Source organism: Triturus cristatus, chromosome 9 (genome assembly GCF_964204655.1).
Source record: "Triturus cristatus chromosome 9, aTriCri1.1, whole genome shotgun sequence".
In the NCBI taxonomy this organism is placed as follows: domain Eukaryota; kingdom Metazoa; phylum Chordata; class Amphibia; order Caudata; family Salamandridae; genus Triturus; species Triturus cristatus.
The window spans coordinates 376,514,571-376,532,308 of NC_140592.1; the positions used below are offsets into that span (position 1 = coordinate 376,514,571).

A 17,738-nucleotide genomic window follows, 5' to 3' on the forward strand; every position below is an offset into this window, starting at 1 on the left:
ACGAAGGCGAGCCGGGATGGCCACCTCCTTCGGAGAGGCCACCGCGGACATCCAGTCCTCGTCGTCCAACTCCAGCCCATCGGCAACCCAGGCCTCGCGGAGGCCAGTCAGCAGGCCCGATCGGTCGTTAATCAGTTTTTTATATATAAGGGAGATCGTGCTGTCTGGGACATGGCCATCCAGCACTCTGTCCTCCAGGGGGGAAGACTCCGGAATGGACGCGACATCCGGGAAGACGGAGCCCAGCGCGTGGCGGACTTGTAAGTACCGGAAGTACTCACTGCCTTGCAACTGAAACTCCGTCTGCAGCATCTCGAAAGTTTTGAATCCCCCCCTCGTCCAGAGATCTCCCACTGTGCTGATGCCGATCGTGTCCCATTTCTCGAAACCCTTCGAGGTCCACAAGGAGCCCAACCTCGCCAATGCATATAGCGGTGACGCCCGGGTCAAACGGTCCTTCCACCCCATAGCTGCGTTAGCCGCGTGCCATACACGCACCATGACACGCGTCGGTCCCGTCAGGCGAGGGTCCGGCGCGCCAGAGTAGAGCGCCCGATTGTAGTCGCCACCGGGCAGGAGCATCTTGTCCATTTCAAATGCCGGGTTCAGGGCGGGCCCGTAAAGGCCATGATTAATCGCAGCTAGCTGGGAGGCCCAGTAATACCGTTTAATATCCGGGAGGGCAACCCCCCCATCGTACCACGGGAGCGTCAATTTAGCCAAGGCGATACGTGGCCTCCCGTCCCAGAACAGGCGACGCTGCAAACTCTCCACCTCTCGGAAGTAGCGCGCCGGAACCAAATCCATAGTGTTCTGGAGAGCGTACAGAAAGCGCGGCAACGACATCATTTTAAACAAGGCCGCTCGGCCAAGTGGCGAAAGCGGCAGACGCCGCCAACGCACCACGTCCTCCTTCAAGCGCTGGAGGGGGGGCAGCAAATTCCGCTCGTAGCGGGCCTCCGGGTCCAGAGTAATATATATACCCAGGTACCGAAACCCCTGGGAGGCGATCTGGATCGGACAGTCCCGTGGTAGGACCGGAGCCTCCCCGGCAAGCACATATACACAGGATTTCGCCCAGTTGATGACGAGGCCTGAGTTACGACCGAATGAGCGCAAAACATCAACTAGGACGATCAGTGATTTACGCGGGGAGGCGAGATATAGAAGGATATCATCAGCGTAGAGGGACACACGGTCCTCATGCTCGGGGGTCCAACGGAGACCACGGATGGAAGGGTGCCACCGCAGCCACTCCGCCAGGGGCTCCAGGGCCAGTGCAAACAGGAGAGGCGACAGGGGGCAGCCCTGTCGCGTACCCCGTCCCAATGCGAATGGGGCCGAAGCTCGTCCATTCACCACCACCTGCGCCAATGGGCCGGAATACAACAACTTGACCCAGCTGATGAAGCCCGGTCCGAAGCCAAACTTCGCCAGCATCGCCCAAATGTATGGCCACTCAAGCGTATCAAACGCCATGGTGGCGTCCAAGGACGCCAAGATGGCCGGTTCCCGCACGAACGGAACACGCGCGAGCACCCCGTGCAAGCGTCGCAGATTAAGGGCCGTGTTACGATGGGGTATGAAGCCGGACTGGTCTTGGTGGACCAAGTCGCCCACCACGCCGACCAGCCGGTTGGCCAGCACCTTGGCGAGGATTTTGGGCTCCGCATTCAAGAGCGAGATAGGCCTATAGGATGTGACCCGCTCACGGGGCCTCCCCTCCTTGTGGATCACCACGATCGTGGCCAGACGCTGGTCCGGCGGAAGGGAACCCCGCGAGCAGGCCGCCAGGAACATCGCGCGCAGGTGGGGCGCCAGCACATCCGGTCGCAGCTTGTACAGCTCGATAGGAATGCCATTGGGGCCCATGGCCTTGCCAGATGCGACCGAGCGGATAGCAAGGGCAATTTCGTCCGAGGTGGGAGGAGCGTCCAGCGAATCCCTGTCCTCCACCGAAAGGGAGGGCAGCGCGATGTCCCGAAGCAGGGCATGGGAATCCTCCTCCGAGCAGGGAGAAACCGGGGAGTATACCTCGCGGAAATAATCCGCGAAGCAGGAGACAATGGCGTCCGGCTCGGTAACACATACACCATCCATCCTCTCGATCAACGGAACCACACGACTCGCTCTCTCCTTTTTATCCAACCACGCTATCAATTTACCAGCCTTATCACCCACATCATACAGTCGCCCCTGTTGCTCTCTACTGAGGCCCCTGGCCGCCTCCGTGACGAGGGCCCTATAGGCCGCCTGCTTGAGGTGTAGAACATGCAATGTGGCATCCGTCACCCCGCTCCCCAAGTCACCCTCTAGTTCAGTAAGTTCGGCCTCCACCCGGGTTACCTCCTCCCGCTCGCGCCTCCGGGCGTGGGAGATAACGGAGAGGGCCTCCCCCCTAAGAACTACCTTAAAAGCCTCCCAAAGGGAGATGGCAGAAGGGACAGACCCCACATTCTCCTCAAAGTACCGCTGCAAGGATTTGATCAATTCGGCTCGAATAGTGGGGTCGCGCAGGTACCAGGCATTGATCGGGGCTACCCTGCCCTCCCCCCTCGGGAAGACATCAAGATGCAGCAGTAGTGGGGAGTGATCTGAAATACCCCGCGCCAAATGGCGCACCTCTCCCTCCCAGCATAGGCCGCAGGAACAAGGACATAATCAAGCCGCGAGAGGCTACCATGGGCACCCGAGTGGAAGGTGTATTGCAGCTGCGCGGGATGCTTTAGTCGCCAGCAATCCACCAATCCTAGTGTATCTAAGAGGCCGGACAGCCACGCCTGTGCCCGGGGGAGGTCCCTTGGGGGATGACGATCCATAGACCCTGAAGCCACCGCATTGAAGTCCCCCCCAACTACCAGAAGCCCATCCGGGAGGTCAAGGAGGAGGCGCCCCAGGTCCGCAAACGTGGTAGATTGCAACCCCGGTGGAACGTACACTGATACAAAAACGACCACTCTGCCCTCCATTCTACCCACCAAGACAGTGTAACGTCCCCTCTCATCATGGCGCACCTCATCAATCTCCAATGGGAGCGAGTTCTTAATCATGATGCCCACCCCCCGCGAGCCCGAGGTGAAGCCCGAATGGGCCACCAAGCGATAGCCTCTCCGATTCATGGCATGAAAGGAATTACCTATAAGGTGTGTCTCCTGCAGGAAGATCACATCTGGTGAAATGCGTTTCAGATACTGCAGGACCACACCACGCTTAATCCTATCCCCCAGTCCGTTAACGTTCCATGATAACACAGTCAGGTCCCTACCCCCCATCATACATGGAAGCCATCAATCGTCCCCCAAAGAGCATCTCAAAAACAACAATACAGTAAAGGGTTCGCCTTGCGGTGCAAACAAACAACACTCCACCCCCACCCACCCATCCCAACAGAACTCCCCCCTCCCTGCACCCCTGCATGAGCCCAGACAGCCCCCCCAAAGTGCAGTGTGCCTGTCGCCCCATAGATGAAAAACTAACTAGTCCCCCAGAGGAGGAGGGAAAGCCCCCAACGGACCCCGTACGACCTCCATAGGAGGGGAACATACACGATCAGTGAATGGTAACCAAAATGTTGTCCAGAGCAAGGCCTACTATTCACCCCTCAGTTCTGATCCGGCGAGCCCTCCCCGCCAACCGCACCCCCCCCACACCCCCGGCCCCGATCCCCAGGCAGAGTATCCAACCAGTCCCCAACCGCCTCGGGACGGTCAAAAAAGTGCGTGCGACCATCCACCTCCACCCTCAGCTTAGCTGGAAAAAGCATTGAGTACTTAAGGTTCATGTCCCGTAGGCGACGTTTAACTCCGAGAAAACTCAGTCTCTGCTTTTGGACCGTCGGAGTAAAGTCAGGGTAGAAATTCACGTCCATATTATCAAGCTTGACCGGTCCCTGTAGCCTGGAAGTCTGCAAGATAGCGTCTCTGTCCCGAAAGTTAAAAATCCGGGCAATGAGAGGCCGCGGCGGAGCTCCGACCTTAGGTCTTCCTCCGGGGACCCTGTGAGCACGTTCCACCGCAAAAAGTTTACTCAGCCCCCGGGGCTGGAGATGGGTGAGGATCAGGTCTTCCACAAACAAATCTGCCGCCTCCTCCTCCCGCCCCTCCGGCACCCCGACAATACGAACGTTGTTCCTCCGGGCCCGACCCTCGGCGTCCTCCAGTCGACGGTCCATCATGGCGCTCGCCTGGCCAAGCCGGTGCATCTCCTTTTGAAGGGCCGCCACGTCTGTAGTGAGACTTGAGGTGGTGTGGGCCAGGGAATCGACCCGATCATTTGTTTTAGACAAGTCAGCTCTCACCAGGCCCACCTCCACCAGGGCCGAGTCTATCTTCTGCGCCAGAGTATCAAAGCGCTGGTCCACCGAGGCCTTCATCTCGGCAATGGCGCCCATGACGTCCCGGAGGGTCAGATCCGTGGGTTGAGCAGATGCCTCAGTCGGGCCCGCGGGGGATGTACGCTGTGCCTCTGGGGATCCCTTCTGGAGGGTGTAGCGGTCCATACTGTTTGACTGATGTGCCGGGCCGCGGCGGGTCGATTTCACCTTGGCCCGGTCGCCATCTTGCTTTGTGGACATGTCGCACTCCCAAAGTCGTGCCAATCTCCTCGAAAGGGCCGATAAACCAGTTCACGGGTTCCGGGGGGGGTGACCACCGGACCGCAGGACAACTCACAGCCGGCGGGTCAGCCGGGCACAGGGGCAAGGCCACACCACCGCACCCCGCTCCGCAACCCTACCTCGCCTGAGGGCAAGGAGGGCGCAAAAGCGAAAGTGAAAGCGCGGGGTACGCGAGTCGCCCAGCCCTGCCCGCCGTTGTTGTTCGCTTTGTCCCCGGATCGCCCCACAACTCCAATACGGGGGGCCGGCGCGGAGAAGGCCGCAATCTTCGATCGGTGCTCCCACCAGTGTCCGGGGTCCGATTCGAAAACGGAAAACGGGTGCCGCCTCAGCTCGGGTACACAGACACAGTCCCCTCGTCAAGGACAGGATATAATCAGGATTAATTCAGGAGGTCGCGGAGGTCCTCGGGAGCTTCGCACCTACGCGGCCATCTTGGTTGCGCGCTAGGCTCCTCCCTCCCAATATTAAATATTTAATATTAAGTACTGTTAGATTCTGTTCTCACTTTAAAATGGGATAGGACCTGGTGGGACTTTGCCCTTCAGTCCAAGCTACTTGAACAATGCTTGCAGTTTACATGTTTTCATATTTCTTTATATCATCTCTTTTTAAAGCCAAGACCTCATGCCCAAGTTAACTTGTAAATAGTACAATGTTGCTTCTGAACATCAACTTCAGTGCATGTAAGGAACTGTGTGCACAGCTTGTGTCTGACACCCCCATAAATGAGTTGGCTGTTAAAGTTGTCCATCGACGTAAACAACTGTTGGATGCACAGGGAACAAAAACATATTATTTGTGATGAATATCATGAAACCCTGTGCTGTCAGCTCGCTTTAAGCCAATCATTGTGCTTCTTTGAGGTTCACCTCCTGAAATTTCAGAAACATCCAAAATCACTACACCAGTCGTTTACTGCCCTGTCCCACAATCCAACACCTGATATTGGTATGCATTTCACTCCCAAGGTACTTTTTGACTCAGACACATCGATCCATGCCAGGATGGCACATCTAAAAAAAATAGCATACTGGCTCTCCTTCCACTCCTCAAATAATTCCTAAACCAATTTCTTCACCAACACCATGTCCTGTGTTGAAAACGAGAGCAAGGTTCAGGGTAGTCGAAACACCACATAAAAATGTGCTATCATCTGCCATCCCACAAACCAACAAAAATCTACCAATATCAGCCACTTGTTTATCATCGAAAGCTTCAATACATTGATAAACACAGAATATCTCTGCCTGTGTGCAGGATCCTAGAACACTTTCATTATTTATTTTCAGAAATCCATTCTAAACATTATCTATCTCAGGACATGTCCACTTTTTTAAATAATCTTAATTAAGAATCATCTTAAACAAGTAAATGGCCTAAACAAAACAATTATTTTGATTTACTGAATGAAGATGAAATAAGCAGCAGCCTTATTAAAGAAGAAGTTGACAGTGTTGTTTCAATACAGCTGATTCTTACAGAGCCCAATGATGTGTTGGCAATGTCAGTTAGAACTAGAGTATTTTTAGGTTTGACTTGTGTGTTATTTGCACAAGTCATAGCAAACCTATGGTATTCTCTGGTTACTTTCAAGTTGGTCTCCTTCAGCTATTGACTCGTTTTGCACTGTAACCTTCAGCCATTTGTTTGTCACATTGTAAATCACATCTTCGCTCAGGCCACAGGGATACTTTGGTCTCAAAGTTCTTATGTGAACTGTTGTGGTGTTTCCTTCTGCATTGTGTATTGCTTGATTAATTATTTTAAATTCAGGGTATGACCTAATGGCACTTGGATGCAGGAGACCTAACACAAGCATCTGAAAATTAATGCTACAGAAAAATAGATTACTTAATGTTCAAGGCATATGTGGCTTTAGATACACATGCTTTGCATAAGTCTGCCATCTAGTATTAGGCTTGGATGATTACAAGTTGTTTTTCTTCGAAGAATTCTCTTAGAGGTGCAAGTCTGTGTGACTCCTCCCTTCAGTAACAATGCTCATGTGCATCACCTCCATCTTTAGATTGTTTTTTTTAATGCTGAAGAGTTTGGATGTACTCCCTCTTGCTCCGGTTCGAGATTGTCATTTCGGCCTCTGTTCCTTTAGCTAGTTATCTACATTTGACGGTATTGTTTCTAGTGGGTAGTTTATACTACATCTCAAATATCTTCAACAGGTCGGGATTGTCAAATAACCTCTCGACCTTCGGGCCATGCTTGACTCCATTGTTTCCACTTGGTCAGTTCACTAACAAAATGAGCTGCTAATCAACTGCTCTCCGTTCCGTTTCTGTCCACAGGGCCACTCCAAATATCCCCATACAGAACTGCATTCGGTCTGTAACCTATGCCTCTCACCTGTGCATAAAGAAGTGTGCAAATCATTCCGGTCGAAGAAAACTCTTCACGATTAACCTGCGCGCCGTCTCGAGATGCAGTGCAGAAACACCGACGACACGCCAGATATCTTTGATCTGCAACACAATCAAGATGAGGAGGCATCTGCAGCCCAAGAAGGATCCATCTCCATCCACAGTTCCGAATCGGAACAGGAACAAGACTCAGAAATGGTAGAATTCTTCCAAGAGCGTTGGATTGTGAGTACCTTTGACCCGAAACATAAAAAGTCACTTTCCACCGGCAAACCTGCTCACGGGCCCCCACTGCATAAAAGCCATGGCGCACACCAAAAAACATCTTCGGAAGCCACACCTTCAGGCTCGGCACCAAAAGTACGGCTTTCAGAAGGAGCCTCCACCTCCCGAATGTAACAAAGGAGTCTTCGGACCAAAACAAAAAAATTCTGATTCGGAACCAAGCGGTTATACCGTGAAACCAAAAGCAATTTCAGCACCAAAAGGTTTCATTTTTGGTCCCAAAACTTTCATCGTCTGAATAAAATCGCCTCCACAACCGATTCTCAAGGATGAAAAGACACATTGGGGTTGAAATTAGAAGCATTAATAAAGTGAAAAAAGGAGCATGATGACTACTTAAAGGGGTAGAAGATCTCACTCTGTCTCTCGGGTGACTCGGGGGGGGGGGGGGGGGGAGGCCAGCTGCGGTAGAGCGAGGTCAAGACTGAAAAATCAGAGCTGAGACTAACGGCAGCGCCAGAGCCATTGGAGGAGCCTTCAGCTTTGGAGAGGACTTATGAGACCTCCTTCCAGAGAGATGTTCGAGGCCGATACCTTGAGAGACTGGCAGGATGTTCACGCAGATTCACCAACCAGAGGAGGGTATAGACACATACCCCTCGAGGTCCTCGCAATCCAGACAATATCTTGGTGTACAGTTTAGTAGTCAAGCGGGTGACAGACACCCACAGCATCAAGTTAAAGAGGGAACAAAGTGAATCTGGTTTCCTCCTGGAGACTCTGCTGCCTTTGCCGATAAATAGCCAGTTCCTGCTGATGCTTCCAAGTGTGCCTGGTCTGAGAATGGAAGCCCTCAATGAACCAGCTACAGTGAAGACTGTTACTCCACATGTGGGGAAAAGGTACAGATCTTTCACAATAAACCCAGCTTGTAAGTGCACAGTGGCCTGGGAATAGGGTCTTTTTTACAGTGAGTTCTGTGACCTTGAGTCAGGAAGTAACATGAAATTAACTTTAGCATGCACCTGGGCATAAAGGAACCCAAGAGAGACCAAATACCCGCTTTTCTACTGCCATACTTTCAGAAAACTGTCAGACAAGTTACAAGTTAGATGGTTTGAGCAGGGCCCCACTTGGTATTCTTACTAATTATGGGAGTACACTTTGAGAGGGTGAGGGTTGGCATTGTTTGTGCAAATACATACTTGTTGTGGTGGATCATACCACTTGAACCTTAAGTTTGTGCTTCTGAGACGCACTACTGACTCACTGCTAGTTAGGGCCATCCAGGAGATCTTTAGCAGAGTCAGATGCCACTGGACTATAGTTTCTGAAAAGTGGACAAACTTCATGTCTTCATACATAAAGGCTGTGTGTAAGGAAGTGAGCGTAACATACTGTGTCTCCATTTGTTATCCTAGACAATTTGGTTATTGGAATGATTCAGCAAAACCTTGAAGAGAATGATGGGAGTGTTGGAAGATCCACCTCCCCCGACTGCCCCATGAAGAAGTGGCACATTCTCCTGCTATGCCTTCCTATTGGTTATAGATAGAGAGGTGCCACAGAAAGGTATGGGGTTTAATCCACTTTGAGTTATTCTGGGGTTACCTTGTCTGATAGCCTTCACTTTCGTGAGTAAGGGGTTGGAGGACAATCCATGGAATTGTGTGCTGCCCATACTTACATTTTTTTTAAATAAAACAAATGTCAGCCTTTAAGAATGGATGTGGAGATGGTATTACCAGAAGGCGTACCTTGCTCCTACCCAGAGGGTTAAGATGTCTAGTTACTGACTCTTTCCCTCGCCAGTTGATGACAAATGTGTAGCCTTGAAAAAAGGCCGAAGTGGATCTCCAAGGCCAACTACTACGTTCTGATGGTTTCTCTCAGGGATCCCAATCGGATGCTTTATTTTAATAGGCCGAAGCCCTTCTTTAGATGAAAGGTTGATTGCACTGATGATAGTTACAAGGTTGAAGACAACAGTGAGTCTCCCGACCTGTGGCCCATGCATGCAAATGCAAAGAATGGCTCAGCACGGAGACTGTAAAACAGAGTGGCCACTTTTCCCACTTGTTTTCTCTGACCTACGGTTGGCACCTGTGTCCATGAGACAAACACAGGGGGTAGTCTTCCATAAAGCACAACACACAAGGAATTTTTTACTGGGTGTGGGATTGCTTTAATTGGTGAATACTATGTATTATTGAAGGCTCTTGTAGCCCATGGTCTAGCACATTAGAGCTGGTACCCAAGTAGGAGTCAACAGATGTGAGCTTATGCGTAAACTGCAGTGACATGAACACTGTTACAAAGACAGGCTGACACCCTTACCATCGAGCTGATTTGGTGGACAGATAGGCGGGAGCAAAGCTTCTCAATATTTGTTTTACCAGTAGCCACACTACAATATCATCCAGGGAAAACACCCACAAAGCTATGCTTTTTGATCCCGATCCCTTTTGTCTGGTATTACTTACCTTTATGTAACCCACCCACAAAGATCAAGCATGAAGGACTAATGTTGCAAAAGCAAGAATAACTTTGGCCACAAAAAACACTTAAAACTCCTTACTTATTGTAAGGCTTAGACCTGACATTGCAAAGTCTTAGAAATAATGGTACTTGAAAATGGACTAATCAAATGATTGAAATACTATACAACTTCCCTGTCTAGAATCAGAATCTATAAATTAGATAATGCTTGTTTCTGATCTTCAGTGTGGCTAGGAAGGGCTTCTTTTTCTCACCAGTCTGATTTACAATGGGCATTGACACATTGTTCTGGTGAAGCAGAGTTGCTTGCACAATGGTATGGAACTATGCCCTGTCATTAATGTGCAGTGCCACTCAAATATGCTCATTTGGTTAAGTCAATTCACCTTCGACTAGTCATGTCTAGCTTACTTTCCACAATGGACTTATTCAGATCTGTGGCTGACCTAAAGACACAATGACTTAAAATGGTTTCTCCTTATGACTTAAACGAAAACATTTACGAATTACACCTTTGACTTGCTCGCCTCAAATAACAACATACTTGATATTATGTATCACTTCAGATGCAAAATCCTTTTGAGAGCAAAAGTTCGGAAAAATGAAAGCTGGGATAAATCTGAATTTATCCAAAATGGGTAGAATTGCATAAACAAAAGAGTGTTTATTCCTCATAGCCCAAATACTACACATTATTATTTGCTATTGGAAGTAGAAAGGCACCTGCAGTATGCTAATAGAAACAACAAGGGCAGAAGATCATGTTCTAAAATAGCTTACCCTTTGGTAAACTTGCATATCTCTATAACATTGGTGTAGGAAAGTGCCCCTTTTGGACATGGTCACCCGGACTTTTTGCCTGGTGCCTGATGCAATTTTGACAGAAGTGCACTGGGTTCCTACTATCCAGGTCCTCAGTGCCTGATCTCTTTCCCTAAAACTGTACAATTCCCCCCCCCCGCCCCATTGCCAATACCTTTAGCACCCCTGTAAGTCCCTAGTAAATGGTACCCCTGGTACCTAGGCCATGAAGGCTAAAGAGGGTCCCTAAGGGCTGCAGCATGTATTTTGCTACTCTAAGGGACTCCACACCACACTCCTGCAAACTGCCTTTGCAGGCTGTGTGACATGGTGCAGAGGAAAGTGAAGACACAACATGGCACACCTCTAGTGTGCCATTCCTGTAGACCCTGCATGCAATGTATTTGTCACCCCTTTAGCATGCCTTACAGCCCTAAGGCAGGGTGTGTTAAATTTCTTGTGAGGATATATCTGCATGACAAGATATGCCCCTGTGATGTCTAAGTAGATTATTGGACATTGCCATTGAACAGGGAGCCAATCTTGAGTGTATTTTACTGGGCACTGGTGATTATGAGCTTCCCAGCTACACGATGGCTTCACTGAAACCAAACATGTTTGGTATCAAACATCTCTTATTAATAAACTCTCACTGATTCCATTGATGGTTTTATTAATGCATGCACCCAGAGGGTACCTTAGAGGTACTCCCTGAAAACCTACCAACCTCTAGTGTGCTGTCTGACTGCTGCAGATCAGCCTGCCACCATAGACCGGTTTCTGCCCCTCTACAGGTTAGAGCCCATGCTCTCTGAGGGCAGAAACAATGCCTGCTCTGGCTGGAGGTGTTCGCTCCTCCTCCAAGCAAGATGGCTAACAATCAGCATATCAAGGCAGGAGGCTTCAAAGGCCTCTACCATTTTTGATATGTGACCGTGCGATCCCGGCTTCCCCCAGACTTGGGAGATGCCACGCCCTGCCCTGAGGCCCACTTGGCACCAGGATAGGTGGGAACATTAGCTAGTCAGGAGACGTGCTCACTATCAGGCCAGCTCCACCCCTAAAGTGGGCTACCTGATGTGAATTAAAAAAATTAGAATTCCACTATCTTGATATTTGGTGGAATTAAGCTCAATGGGTCAGGGCTAAGCCCACTTTCCACAAGAATTGGTCATATGGGGGGGGGGGTAAATAGCACATTGGCTACTACCTTCCACTCATTTAACACCCCTAAATTGAGTATTTAGGTGGCATCCCTGATGCCAGGAATTTAAATTTGATGGACCCAGAAAAAGAGGACAAAGAAGAGCTGCTAAAACAAGAACTGAAGACTTGCAGTGGGCGTTTTGGCTCCAACCCTGCCTACACCAGTCGCAACAATCACAAAGAAACCTACTCGTCGTGCAGCTGAAACTCTACCAAGAAACCCCGGCAGACTGCCAGCCCTTCGCAAATTGCCAGCAATCTTCCTTGGAGTAGAAGAGATATTTCCCTGCAGTCTGCCGGCACCAAAACAGCAGAGTCTGGTTCACCGTGCTGCCACTCCCCAGTCGTATCGACACCGCAGTCACCCAGGAAGAGGTCACCATGCTCCAAGAGGTCGGATCCGTCTCCCCACCAAGTGAGAAGACTCCAGGACCAACTGGAGCCGCACAGCACCAATTCCTGGGGTATCGGACCCCATGCAGCAACCAAGGGCTAATTAAGTCCAATTGGGACTTTAACAGCACCAAAACCAAGCAGCCGTCTAAGGACATCAGCACTGCAGAGAAACCCACTTTAAGAGTAACCCAGATGTACTGATTTTTGCACGCTGAACTGCCGAGACCGACAACCACAATGCCCTATGACACAACTGCCCCAGCTCTAGTTCCTAAGAACCTGTTGTTCCCGCTTGCATCCCAGAACCCTTGTAAACCGAGCTCCCGGACTTGTCCCCAAGTCTCTCTCTGCATCCTGTTTTTAGGTAGCCCCCCTCTCTTCTTTGGTGTAGCATTTAAAGCTACCACCCCCACCAGCACTTCTGCACCCGGATGCCCCAGGGAAGGTGAACTCTAACTGCTGGTAGTACTTTGGACCTTAGCCCCCTACCACCTTAAGTCCTGAAGGGGACCCCCGGAAACCTACTGCGAGTACCTGTATAAGGTGTATATATATGTTTTTTTCTCCCATAGGAAAGCGTTACACATAAAGACACTTTTTAGTGAACATTTTACTTACCTGTGAAATTCAATGTTTTAAAAAAGTACTTACCTGATAACTAAGTTCTTAATATCAGAATTTATATAAACATGCGAGTTATTTTTCTAAATTGTCTTGGATTTATTCTTTGAAGGTGTCTCTCATTTATTGGCTCTTTAAGTACAACAAATGCTTAGCACTACCCTCTGATAAGCCTAAACTGCTCTCCCACACTACCATAAAAGAGAGCATTTAGTGTTATCATTTTTGCCTCTGTAAACCAATAAGGGTTGCCTGGACTCTCTGTACAGTGTACCTCGTTTTGGTATACTGTAAAGAGAGCCAGCTTCCTACAGTTGGTATGCATACCAGCAGCAATAAGTAGACCACAAACAGTAAGTTAACCGCAACAAGAAAATATTTTAGATGGTCATGCACCGCAACCAACCTTTCCCGCACAGTACATAGTAGAACCACACACACTCCAGCCAAACTTACAGGTCATCCTGTAATTTGCTCCTGACAGTTTCTGTGCAGCAGTTTCCCACTGGTGACAGGTTAATTCTTTGTGGCAATTTTCCAAATGCCTGACTGCATAAACTATCCATAAGCCCTGTAATTCTTACCGCCAACAGAATGGTGTTATGGGTTCGGAATCTGATTGAATGTGTATAGATTCACCATCCCAGTGACTAAGGACATGACGCAGGAAGCACGCATTACTCAGTCACACTTTTAACAAATGTGAGAATTACCTCCATAGCTTACATGCATGATAGGATAGTTTTTAAAGCACTCGAATGCCAAGGCGTCTTGGCGCTGAGAGGTGAGATATAGGGACTGCATCAGCTAAGCCTAATCTTGGTTCTGCGGGAACAACCAGGTCTTTAACAATTTCCTGAAATGTTGCCTGTCAGATAGTAGCCTCATGGTGATGGGCAGCTGATTCCACAGCTTGCCTACACAGTGTGATAGACTCCTGCCACCCCATCTGACTCTGCGAATTTTAGAGATACAGATGAGGCCGAGGTTTGTAGATCTCAAGTTTCTTGTGGGTGTATACCAGGAAAACAGTCTCTGGAGATCAGCAGTCCCTCCGCCATTTAGTGCCTTATGCACCATGCAGAGGGCCTTAAATTCTATCCTCTGCTGAATAGGGAGCCAGTGTAGTGACCTGATGGCAGCAGAGTTGGGGGGGCCTCTAGGAATGTTTAATAGCAGGCGAGCAGCAGCATTTTGTATAGATTGTAGTTTTGCCCTCTGTGCCTTATCAATCCCCATGAAAAGTGCATTACAGTAATCTATCTTTGAAAGAATAAGGGCCACTACCACCGTTTTCCTTAGTTCCTTAGGTATGAAGGGTAAGATCTTCCAGAGGATCTTCAATAAAAAGAAGCAGGAGGCGGATACCCGGTTGACCTGAGCCACAAAATTAAGCCGGTCATCAAAGATGACCCCTGAATTCTTGGCCTTGATCGTTGGACCAGGACATTCGCCAGCTTCCGTCGGCCACCAGGTTTGATTCCACAAGGATTGACAGTTGCCAAACTCCATCACCTCCGTTTTATTGGTGTTAATCTTAAGATAGTTATGACTCATCCAGCTCATGATGTGCGTCAGACAAGCATGAAAGCTAACCGCAGGGGACTCGGACTATTTAGATACAGTTATGACAATCTGTGAGTCGTCTGCGTACGAGGCCAGGGTGAAGCCATGCTCTCTGATGAGCCGGCGAGTGGGGTGACATATATATTTAATAGAGTCGACAGTGCAGATCCTTGTGGCACTCCACAAGGGAGATGAAATGATTCGGATTGCAGATTTTCCTAGTGTATGGTCTGTTCCCTCGAAGCCAGAAAGGAGGAAAGAAGGGCCAGAGCCGTGTCCCCAATTCCCACCGCCTTCAGCCGCCGTACTAACACCTCATGGTTCACGGTGTCAAATGCTGCTGATAGGTCTAAGAGGATGAGGACGGCTCTTGGTGTGTTTCCAGTCGTCTGGGAAGGTAGCGGTTTCGATGGAGCAGCGGAGCTGGGGGACGATGGCGGCTGCTCTGAGGAAGATGTGGTGCGGGCATGGGTCCATCGGGGCCCCTGAGTGGATGCTCTTCATTATCTTGAGCGTGTCCTCTGTCGTGAGCAGGGTCCAGCAAAAGGTGCCCTCTGCATCAATGTGTTCAGAACACAAGGCAGATTTTGGAAAACTTTGCACAATATATACACACACATTCACCTTTATAAATATATATTGCAAAGTAATTGTAAAGCTGGTAATTTAATATATACATTTAATTACTCGCATTATCTTAATAAAAAGTTTTGATAAAAAAAAAAATTACTCGCGTTGTAGAGACTATTGTTCGGTAGTAACTCCGGGTGTAAAAGTATGAAAAATGAATTCCGATGTGCTCCTGCAATGTAGTTGATGTGATATAATTGTACCTCGTTGTAATAACTGCTATGTTTCTGGGGTGTACTATGGAATATTAAACTGCAGTTAGCTGAACGCAGACAGCGGAATTTGTGTTTACTTGGCACTCTTGCAGAGCCTACTCATTCTAGGCATGGATAACATGAGAACATAGTTTTAGTATTTTAGTAGAAGGATATTGGAATCAGTCTTCCAGTTTTAGACTATATGCACGTTAAGTATAAACTGATACTCTGTACGTGTTTGATCCCTGTACAGTAGCAGAATGAGTGTTATTCAGATGAAAGTGGACAATGGGTGTAAAGCTATGTCCTTGGAATGCTTTTCAATTGCATTGTATTGAAGTAGGATATGCAAAAATATATTTTTCTGAAGCAGCACATGCATACAGTAAAACTGTTTTGCATCTCATCTTGTGCAATGCAAAATTATTTGATGGTGCTTGCAAAATCTAGGTGGGGTTCAAATGTACTAGATGTAAAAGAGTTTTCTAATGTTTCTAGGTAGATGTTCAACCTGATCAAAATAGTTTAATAGAAAATAAAAATGTAGACACTAACCATAGATCACTATTCTTTAAACTGGTGTCAAGCAGATGTTCGACAGTTATCTAATACAAAACCCAATTAAGAAAGAATAATACTTAAAAGTGCAATTTTACAGGACCTAGGTAATATGCATACCATTAATAATTTGAACTATTTTTACAGTTTTTGGGGAGGGAAATGTAGTTACACTCATGTTATGAGAATTAGTTAAAGAAAACTATTAAAATGAAGAGTATTTTAGAAATTCCTATAAAGCACTGCCTTTTTCCAAATACGGGGGCCTAAAGGTGTGCGCATTTTCCTTTTAGTTTTTGAGTGAATGCATTATGTTTTTAATGAGGTCATTCATGTTGTGTATTACAGTGATGATAGTGCCAGCTGTACAATTGAGTTCAAAGTTAAGGTGCCTCAGTGTGTTGATTTTCTTTCATCTGAATTCTATTTGCTTTCCCTCCTCACAGTTGATGTGTCTATGTGGCACCCTGTGCACCAGTACACCTCTGCCTCTGAATGGCCCCTCATGGTGGTAAGTTTTCGTCTCTACTTTTCTTTCTGCTCTTTTCTTTTGTTGGCACCTTTTGGTTTTGTAGTGTATTTGCAATCTAGACCATGGTGCCTATATATATCTCTATATATATATATCCTAGCCAGTAGGCACTGTAGTACTACACAGTCAAAGGCAAGCGTACAGTCAACTAGTGATAGGAGGGGTGGTTTGTGTACTGCTACTGCATTGGAATGTAGTTTTCTTTAAAGAGTTGTGCCTTCAACTCTTTCCAAAATTGGAGCAGTATTCGGGCAGTCGTCGTGGATACTGGGATGTTGTTCCAGGTCCTGGGTCCATAAATGGGAAGGCCGGCTGCCTTATTTGTTCCTTCTATACTTCTTAACCTCCATTCTGATGATGTCTGTGCTGGTGTACTTAGAACAACAAGAGATAAGCTTTACTGCAAGATGAGCAGAGTTTCTGGTTGCGATGGCTTTGTAAATTATGGTTCTGGTTTTGAAGATGGTGCGGGTAAGCAAGAGAGTCAAAAGAGTGCCCTCAGGGTGGTGGTGATGTGATCATATTTCTTCAGGCCCTGTATGAGGTATGATGTGGTTTACATGATGCCCTAAAGGGGTGCTAGCGTCCAGGGAATAGGGCCTTTTCACCATCCAGATGCAAGAGTGCAAGGTCTTGACCAGCAGTTCTGAAGTCACTTTCTGGAAGAAACGGTTTCAGTTTAGTTAGAAGTAAGAGCTCGTACCTGGCCATCTTTGGTTTTGTGTTATTTTTTTATTTTTTTTAGGGCAATGTGTTTCTTGAGGGTGATGTTGGGTTCCAAGGTGAATTCAATTGAACTGCCACTGGGTCAAAGTTGGTGTTCAAAGCCATCCAGGTTTGTGTCATTGAGACACCTTTGTACACTTTCTTATTTGTTATTCCTGCTAACAAAATGGATAGGTTCCTGCTCCAGCGAATAATTTTAAGTAATGTGTTGTGTCAATAGAAAAGTGAAATCTAATGGAAGGCATTTGCAGGAGGTGGCTGTGTGATGTGGAAAGAGCTAAATAAAGGAGTTGTGACTCCCAACGAATGAACGGTCTACGAAGGAAGCAGAAAACACTATTGCTAGAATTAATCACTACTATTACAGGAACCGCATGATGAGAGATGATTTGGAGTTTCATGAACTATTAAGGAGCGGGCAGACAGAAGTAAGAATGGTGTGAGAGACACTGTTATAAACAGAGTGAGCGGTTGATTGGAAGCAGGAACTGTTGAAGATGAGTGTTGGTAATATCAGAGAGAACCATCGAGCAAGAAATGTTGAACCAAAGAGAACCTGTAGCTTTGATGGAGATTCTCATGGAGTAGAGAGAGCTAGTAATTAGGAAGGCATAGTGAAAAGAGGGATGGAAACTCGTGAGATGAAAATGGGCAAAGTAACTAGTCAAGTTATGAAAAAGATGCAAAAAGGTGAGGGACAACAAACAGCTAGGTATCTGATAGAGCGGGGGCTCCAGAAGAGCTGGATGTGAGAGCAGCAGGCAAAAAGAGTGACATGCTCGGAGTTC

At 47.9% G+C, this 17,738-nt stretch overlaps 1 protein-coding gene across 1 annotated transcript in view; it reads left to right on the forward strand.

Moving 5' to 3' along the window:
• The window catches only part of LOC146797983 (transmembrane protein 87B-like), a 416,123-nt gene that overhangs the window by 200,491 nt on the left and 197,894 nt on the right, over positions 1-17,738 (forward strand). The window contains exon 10 of the mRNA XM_085625212.1: positions 16,139-16,203. Within this exon, the coding sequence (XP_085481338.1) occupies positions 16,139-16,203 (65 nt within the window). The remainder of the gene's footprint in view (positions 1-16,138; positions 16,204-17,738) is intronic.